At 42.7% G+C, this 9,023-nt stretch overlaps 1 protein-coding gene across 1 annotated transcript in view; it reads left to right on the plus strand.

The window, feature by feature from the left end:
• Positions 1-8,807, plus strand: part of FARS2 (phenylalanyl-tRNA synthetase 2, mitochondrial) — a 360,192-nt gene extending 351,385 nt beyond the window's left edge. The window contains exon 10 of the mRNA XM_050940051.1: positions 6,653-8,807. Within this exon, the coding sequence (XP_050796008.1) occupies positions 6,653-6,791 (139 nt within the window). The 3' untranslated portion in view covers positions 6,792-8,807. The remainder of the gene's footprint in view (positions 1-6,652) is intronic.
• The last annotated feature ends 216 nt before the right edge of the window (positions 8,808-9,023 follow it).

Below are 9,023 nucleotides of genomic sequence, written 5' to 3' on the forward strand. Positions count from 1 at the left end.
TTGATATGAGGGGGCAGACACCTGTCAGTGAGGGGCTAGATTTATCTAATCCTGCCTCAGTCTGGGGAGATGGACTAGGTGACCTCTTGAGGTCCTTTCCAACCCTACATTTCTGAGAGTCTGTGAACCTCCATAGTGCATGGTTCCTGTTTTTTGTGTCAGGTCTACTTCATTCATGCAAGGCCATCATGGGGATTATGGGAATTCAGTTAATTTTTCAGCAGAGAAGAATGAGAGCTCTTTACAGAGCGAGGTGCTCAGATGTGTGGATGGGTTGAGGCATTGGGGTTGATAAGTTAGTGTTCTACACAGTATAGATCAGGTGGTCATCATTATGCTAAGGAGAAAGAGGGTTCTTTTAGCTTCTTGCACAGCTTGGTACATGTTTACAATAATTCCTTTGGCTTTTGTTTGTGTATTATGGAATGGGTTTTTCACCATGATGATGTAGCTGTCTGCCTTCCTGTTTCATCTGACAGATTTTCCGTAAACCATGATGATCTATGGAGATGGAGTGATCTATGTTTTGGGGTCAAAGCATTAATGGTTGTGGACACCAGATGGTTGTATTGCTCCACTAGACTTTCAGTGAATCAGTCTGGCAGCTGAGTGTCTTTCTCCTCTCGGGCATACGTATGGTGTTCTCATAAAGTGGCTTTTTTATTATAAGTCTCTTCTTTCAACATCTAACTCCTTAAATGCTACAGCTGCATGGACATGGAAAGTCTAGATCCAAACTTCCTCAACTTCAGTATGTTCCCATACTAGATTGTGGTTCAGATCCATCTTTATGACTATATAGAAGTTTTGTTTATTAGTGGCTGAGGAGCTAAAAAGTTTCGGAATTTTTGGTTAGTTCCCATTAGCTTAACTAGACACAACATTAGTCATAAATGTGTTTTGCTGTTGGAACCCATAACATACTTTCTTTCTGTCTCTTAATAACCAGCCTGTTGATGTATGGCATAATATTTGAAATTTAGCTCTATATTAAGATCTTTATTTAAAAGAAAATTAAACTGAGAGATTAGGAGGCTCAGAGATTGGTAATGAGGTACAGAACACTCATCTCTGGATCACCAGTTCAAATCTAGCCCACGTTAGTAGTGAGGAAAAAGTCATTATCTGACTAAAGGCTGTGAAATAAATTGTTAATAATCTCAATCTAGCTCCTAGTACAGTGGTTCTCAAATTTACCTCCTGCCATACAAGTACATATACCAATAATAAAAATCAACATGCAATTCCTACTAAATATTAAAAAGAGTAAGCTATTGATTCAAACAGAGTCAACAATCCGTTGTAATAAAAGCAAAACTGCGATTGTGGTTGACGCTCACAATTAAATGCCTGTGCCATTTCATAGCAAACAGATTAACTTACGGATGGCAACGACTTTGTATAATGCTATGCAGTCTTAACAGAAAGCCATCAAAATGTACAGCACCATCTGAAGACCTGTTTGTCTGGAGAAATCAGCTTTGCTACTTGAGCCTTGGCCTGCTAAACCCAAGGTTGTGAGTTCAGTCCTTGAGGGGGCCATTTAGGGATCTGGGGCAAAAATCTGTTTGGGGATTGGTCCTGCTTTGAGCAGGGGGTTGGACTAGATGACCTTCTGAGGTCCCTTCTAACTCTGATATTCTGTGACCCTGCCATGTTCTGTGACCCCACTTATTCATTGCAGTGGGTAAAATGTGTAATTCTTTTTTCCCCTACAGCTTCTCTCACACCCCCACAATACATTCTGTGTCCCCCCTAAGGGGGAACCCCCCCCAGTTTGAGAACCTCTGTCCTCGTAGATAAGTATCTGCCTCACTAAAAAAAAATTACAACCACAACCATCAAGTTTATTTGGCAGCCTCAACCAAGCTGCCGTGGAACGAACACCCTTGGAGACAGGACTACTTTTCTCCTGGATGAGGGCTGAGCCATGTTGGAAGGGCAGTACGATGGCAGCTTCCATGCCCATTCCCCATGCAGTACATTCTATGGATTTAATAGAAAACTTTATATTCTAGAGCTCTCAGTCCAGGTCTTTCACCAGCATCAAGTTCACTTCAGATAAACCAAAATGTGGTCACTTTTCAAAATACACTATAGGACACAATGTGACATGGGCTATATACATTTGAAAGGACTGATGAGAGCGCATCTTTGGATAAGGTCTTTTATTCAGTGAATTACTGGTTTTTGTATTCTGCATCCATATTGCTATGGTAATTGAATTATTTGCTATTGACAGCATGGTATATTACACAAGGCTTTTGCCATTTTCCATGATGTTGTTCCTAGCAAAGAGCGCTATTTGTCAATTGTAAATTTTATATTATGGCATACACTAGTTATGTATACTACGGTTGTGGTGTATGTGGTTTGAAAGCATGAAGCTGAGTGGAAGGAACAATTATCTATTGTCTGTGATGTTTCATACTGTATCTTTGTTTGATTGTTTGTATTTTACACTCCAGCCCTATAAGAAGTGAGCAGAGTGAGTGGGGAAAGAAACTTTGGCCAGGCTGAGTAACACTTTCAAGCTGAGCTCTTGGTGAGATGGACAATCTGGTTCTGAGAGGCACTCAGCCTGCACGCACACACACACTTCCCATTGATTTGGTCATCAGTCCTTTGGTGGGAATAAATATCCCATTTCTTCGATGTCAGTGGGAGTTCACCTCCACAATTATACTGTGTAGGAAGGGGCTTAAGACAGAGGCTGTGGTGAGTAGGTAGCATTACAATAGTAGTCTTTTGCTGTCAGTGTGAGAGATTATCCTCCTTGCTTTCCTGTTCCCAGAATAAATGTGGCAGTCTAGATAAATATCCATGTCTGTATTATCTCTGTCCTAGGTACATAGGTACTGACTTTTATTTTTCCCCGGGGGTGCTCCACCCCCACTCCACCCTGAGGCTCCACCTCACCATCACTCCGCCTGTTCCCGCCCCCACTCTGCCCCCTCCCCAATGTCCCTGCCTGCCCGCTGCTCTCTGCCCTCCCCCAAACCCCTCCCCAAGCAGGCAAATAGCTGATCGGCAGGACCTTGCCAAACAGCTGTGACTGGTGGATGCTGAGCATCCACTATTTTTTTCCTGCAGGTGCTCCAGTGCCTATGCCCAGGTGTGCACAGCAGCCGTCTGAATGTAGCTGCAGAACTCTCCATGCCAATTGCTTTATTTAAGGTGGATGCACTGTGAAAAGAAAGTAGAATACAGTTGTTAAACACTTTTCCCTGCTCACTGTTGTGCACCCACCCATCTGAAACTTCTGAGAGGTTTTCCTTGTTACAGTGTTGCATGTTGATAAAACAGTGCTTTCTCCAGTCCCAGGCATTCCTTCTTTCTGCAGTCTTTTTGGGTCGCTCTGTGTTGTACTTTTGTTAACAGCTGGGTCAGGTTATCCAGCTGCTGTTATTGCAGATATTTTGCTGTCGGTGGCTTATTGGGTCAGATACAGTTTTCTAGCCTGTCCTTCAGTGGAGCTGTGTCAGGGACTCCACATTAGGGGAACGAATGCTGGCTTTGATTGCCTAAGATGCTTTTTTATTCTAAGTTTTGATAGTCCTTTGCTCTGATTCTGATGTAACATTGGTTTTACATTGACTTAAATAAGGTTATTCCTGAGTGAGTAAGGGAAGAATCAGGTCCTTTTCTCTCTCTCTCTCTATGTGTGCGTGCGTGTGTGTGTAATATACCTTCAGGTTGGTTGCATGCAGTGAAACTAACCTGTGACTGTAACACTGTGAGGACTCCAGTTCCTGAAAAGCCATCGTCCATGAGGCAAAGCTGTTCCCACGAAAAATGCATGAAAATATATTAGATATCGTCTCACGTCAGTGTTGTTCATTGAACGCATCCATGGTTTCTCTTGTGGCATCAGAATACATCACTGTTTTCTTGCTACTTCTTCCCTTTGAGCAGTGCTTCGCTGTATTTATTGTGCTTCTTTACCTGACAGCTGCAGACTGGTGCAGAGTTGAGTGTGACAATCAGATCAATTAAACCCTAATGAAAGGAGAAAGGGGCTGTGATTGTAAACCATATGGGATTGTCTGAAGGTGCAGTTTAGGTAAATAATGTCCACTGCACTCAGTGTTAATCCTCTATGTTTGTTTACCTAGCAAAGCTGCTGTCCCAGTTCTGTGGCTTAAATTTTTAGCTGTTTGAAATATAGACGTGCAAACTCTAACATGAGGCTGGCTGCAGCATGGCATTCAGGGTGGACTTAATTAGGCAGGAGGCTCTGCTTTCTGAAATTTATAGGCATCTCCGATTGAATAAACATTTTTTAAAAATCGTTCTGCTCCTAGTTAGTAACAATCTCCCAATAATCCCAGCTAAAAAGAGGGGGAAAAAAGTGTAACATGTAAGCAAAATTATCGGTGTGATACTAGTCACATCTTAATAGTTACTTCTTTGTTTGAATCGTTTGATCTTAATGTTTTTTAAATCAACCACACTAACTGTGATTCCTCTACAATTCAGCCCCTCTCCTATTTCTCCCACACTAATTCCCACCATTTACAGACCTATTTCATGTCTCTGTGTCATGAAAGAACTGCTCGTCTGTATTGGGAGAGGAGCTTGAGTCATGAGAGGGGACAGCATAAGGATATGGGATCCAAAATAAGGAGGGTTAACTACGACCAATTACGCTTCTAAACACTTGCCCTTTTCCATGCTAAAGGCAAAGTTGTGATCACATCATATTAGCTAAAACATGGTTACATGGTTTCTAATGTGATACATTTTCCAGGCCTCAGGATCAGGGCCAGAATTACATCATTTTTAAAGAGCTTTCAGCCAAGGGTCTCAAAAGCACATTACATACAGTTATTATTGAAGTTGCAAAATGCGAGATTGCAGAAACCCCTATCACTTCCCCTGTGGACTGAGACCTCTCCTGACCCTGGCCTTTCAGTGCATCCCTATCGGATCCTCACACCCCTCCCTAGATAACCTCAAACACGCCTCACAGTTTGAAAACCTCTGTCATACAGTATATTTCTGAATTCTGTCTTATCCCCCCAGCTCCCTCTTCCCCTCTTTTTCCTTTTCTTCCCCGTTCACAACTGTGAGAACTTCTGAAACTGGGGGAAGCTCACATGCTTTCCTCTTCTACTTTCTGATATCTTTGAGCTTAATTTAAGCTGTTAGGTGATATGTATAATACTGTCAGTTCCATTGTTGCAATTCCTTTCCAAGAGTGTAATCGTAAACTGCTGTTTAGTCTCTCTGGATTGGTGGTGACATGCCCAACTACCAAAGGACACATGGTACACTGCTGTGGAGGTATGCTGTGTACTACATGATCTCAAGACCATATGTGCTACTGATGCTTACTAAGGTGTAGGTAGTGACATAAATGAAATGAGATGTCATTCTATTTTCTATGTACTGCACCTTCAGATACAAAGGAATCTTCACAAAAGCAGCTGTGAAGCAGCTACCATTTTATTTTTCAGTTAAGATACAGAATGTAAGGGTTCGCTAGGCACATTTCTTTCTCTGTCCTACAATCTCATGTGGAGACTTTACATTCGTTCTTTCTTTGTTTTCTGTGATCTGAAATAAAAATAATAATTGGGACTGAAAAATACATGTTTTGCTCTTTATATTTGGAAAAGCACTAGTACCCCTTCTAGTTGAAGCTGCTAGTGGTTGCTACAACTGAGCTGAAGCATCATGGAGTAGAGATTTGTGAAACATCTCACACCCTGACTGACAGTGTTACTTGCTAGCACTGTAGGATTGCCAGTTGTTCTCCTGCTTCTGAAACTGCAAAACATATTAGACTGAGATATAGTGAGTGAAACCCCTTGTTTTCCTAGGTGTCGGTGTTAATCCTTACACTGTCGTGTTCTTTTGTCTTCACTTTCCATTGGAAAGTCAGCACAGTGACATACACAGGGCATGTGTCCAGATGACAAATATTTTATTCAGCAGTCAAGTACATAAGGACATAAGAACAGCCGTACTGGGTCAGACCAAATGTCCATCTAGCCCAGTATCCTGTCTTCCAGCAGTGGCCAATGCCAGATGTCCCAGAGGGAATTAACAGAACAGGTAATCATCAAGTGATCCATCCCCTGTTGCTCATTCCCAGTTTCTGGCAAGCAGAGGCTAGGGACACCATTCCTGCTCATGCAGGCTAATAGCCATTGAAGGACATATTCTCCATGAACTTATCTAGTTCTTTTTTGAACCCTGTCATAGTCTTGGCCTTCACAACATCCTCTGGCAAGGTGTTCCATAGGTTGACTGTGAGTTGTGTGAAGTAATACTTCCTTTTGTTTGTTTTAAACCTGCTGCCTCTTAATTTCATTTGGTGACCCCTAGTTCTTGTGTTATGCAAAGGAGTAAATAACACTTCCTTAATTTCTCCAGAACACTTTTTCAACATGGCAGAATGGCAGTAGTGAGGTGATGATCCATCAGAGAAACAAGTGAGATTATGCAATGGATTTTACTTAAATCTTCTGTGTAGATTTAAATTACATTCAGTCCTGACTGTCTGCATTATGTATTTTAGCGTTACATTGATAATTTAAACAGTAAAAATAAAATAAGATGGCAAGACAAAAATGCTGTGATGGGGTACTGTGCTGTGGTGTGTGTGTATGAATGTGTATTAGTCCTCTTTTTGTTTATTTTCCAGGACAAAGAAGGTCAGCCATTGCTATCGTATCACTTACCGGCACTTGGAGAGGACTCTGACTCAGCTCGAGGTGCACCACCTTCACCGAGCCATAGAGGAATCGGCAGTACAAGAACTGGGAGTGGAGGGTAGATTCTAAAATCTCTGCTTTGACAGTCACAATTACTGCAGATGGTTATTTGTAAAGAAATAAAGGGGTTTTGTGGCTAAGCGTAGAGTTTGGAAGCCTTTTGATAAACGGGCAGTGGTAGAACTTTCAGATCATAAAGATTACCATTGAGAAATTGTTGACAAAGCATTTGTCCTTTATTTTAAGAAAGAGGGTGAGGGAGCAGTAATGTAAGATTTCCCTCCTGTTACATTAAGAAATACTCTGCCTGGTGGTTTTCTGTGTTGTTAATTGGTCCCTGGGTTCCATTATAGTGTAAACACTTGGCATTATTCCTGTGTTGACAGGGTTTTCCGTCCACGTAATGAGTGAAGCAAAACAGAAACGCATTTTAGCACTAAATAGAAAAAATGTTCACTCTTTCTTTTCTCCCCCTTCTTATAAAAAGGGCACATTCTGCATCAAGAAAAACTTTCATAAAATATACCTGCGAAGTTTGGATCCGGACCCAAGTTGATTGCTTTTGGATTTTGGTTTGGCCTATTCTAAAGGAAGGGATAGATGTTGAATGTGACTCTGGGTGCAAATCAGATCTTTCCCAGAGTGCTGGGTGTTTGGATGTGGCCTCTGGTGTGGGCTGAGGTGTACTCAGACCAAGCCAAAGAGAGCATCTCCTCTTGACACTTCTAGATGCATGTGTTTCACATGCAAAGTGTCTGTTTCAAATCAATGTTCCTAGCATGTGTACTATGGCAAAAATGTCCATCGCCCTCATCATCAGCCAAAGATTGATATCGCTTAGAGGTGGAAGAGGGAAGTATGAAAAGCAGAAATATGCAGGTACTTGAACTCCTATTATGTTGTGTTTCCTAACAGAAGTCATCCACTGAAAGACATGACCTAGGAGGGAGAAAACGGGTCTTTGATGGACCCCTTTCTAGTTCATTCACTTTGTTGAATGCTTACGTCTTTCGTGACAGGTTATAATAAGCAAATTTTGGCAGTAGAATGACACTGGAGGCTTGTGGAAATTTTCAAATGGTCTGATAAATACTTGATGAAGCACTCAGATGCAGAGACGGTAGTGCGAGTGATTCTTCTTGCCTGTAATGATATTTAGTATGGTCTTTCAGGTAACTTACAAATTTGTTGGCTTTGCAAGGAACGTTGCCTTCTCCAGGAAATGGAGCAGTAAAAGCAATGCACTAAGAACCATCCAACATTGCTTTATACCCGATCACGAGACTACTGTGCAGTAAACATGTACTCAGCCAGAAGAAGCCAGCAACTAGTGCAGATGGGACATGAACGGAGAGCTCATTGTAATTTCATTATTCAACAGACTTAGCTATATAAACAAATTTTAATCTAAATCACTGTTGCACTATCTAAATAACTTGATTATAAAGACAGCATGCTCGATTTTTTTCTATAAGGCAAACAGAGTAGGAGCCATTTATACGCCAGAAGAACCTAGTTGGTGATCTTTAAACAAATATCTTTTTAAAGAGCAGGTGTCCTTAATGGTCTTCCATTTCATTTGATTCCACCCTATTTTTAATCTCCCGCCCTTTTAGAATTCTCATTAGACACTACTACAATGAAAGGACTTTTTCAAAAATTGCACCAGAGTGGTAATTAGTCCTTGGCACAGCCAAGTTCAGGCAATGTTGCCACCTGGGGACCCCAAATCTTTAATGATGAAAGGGTAGTGTGATTTTCACCGATCACATTGCATGAGGAGGGGAGTACAAGCTGCTTCCTACTGTGTGAGAGCACTGAGGTAGTACCTAGAGCCTTTTGGGGACAGATGACATCTCGTTTCTGATTATGACCCTGGCTGGGGCACATTCAGGGCTGGTGCAACCCATTAGGTGACCTAAGTGGTTGCCTAGGGCGCTAGCATTTGGGGGGCGGCATTTCGGGTCCTTTGGCGGCGGTCAGATCTTCAGCCGCCCTGGTCGTTGTCGGCGTTTAGGCGGAGGGACCTGTGGCAATGGGGTGCGGGGAGAGCCGCATGCAGCAAGTAAGGGGTGGTGCGGCACGCAGGGGAACCGCTCCCCACCCCAGCTCACCTCTGCTCCTCCTCCTCCCCTGAGCACGCTGCCCCGCTATACTTCTCTTCCTCCCAGGCTTGCGGCACCAAACAGCTGATTGGCACCGCAAGCCTGGGAGGCAGGAGAAGTGGAGCAGTGACGGCGTGCTCGGGGAGGAGGCGGAGCAGAGGTGAGCTGGGGCAGGGACTGCCGCATGGCTCCCTGG

Source organism: Gopherus flavomarginatus, chromosome 2, assembly GCF_025201925.1.
Source record: "Gopherus flavomarginatus isolate rGopFla2 chromosome 2, rGopFla2.mat.asm, whole genome shotgun sequence".
In the NCBI taxonomy this organism is placed as follows: domain Eukaryota; kingdom Metazoa; phylum Chordata; order Testudines; family Testudinidae; genus Gopherus; species Gopherus flavomarginatus.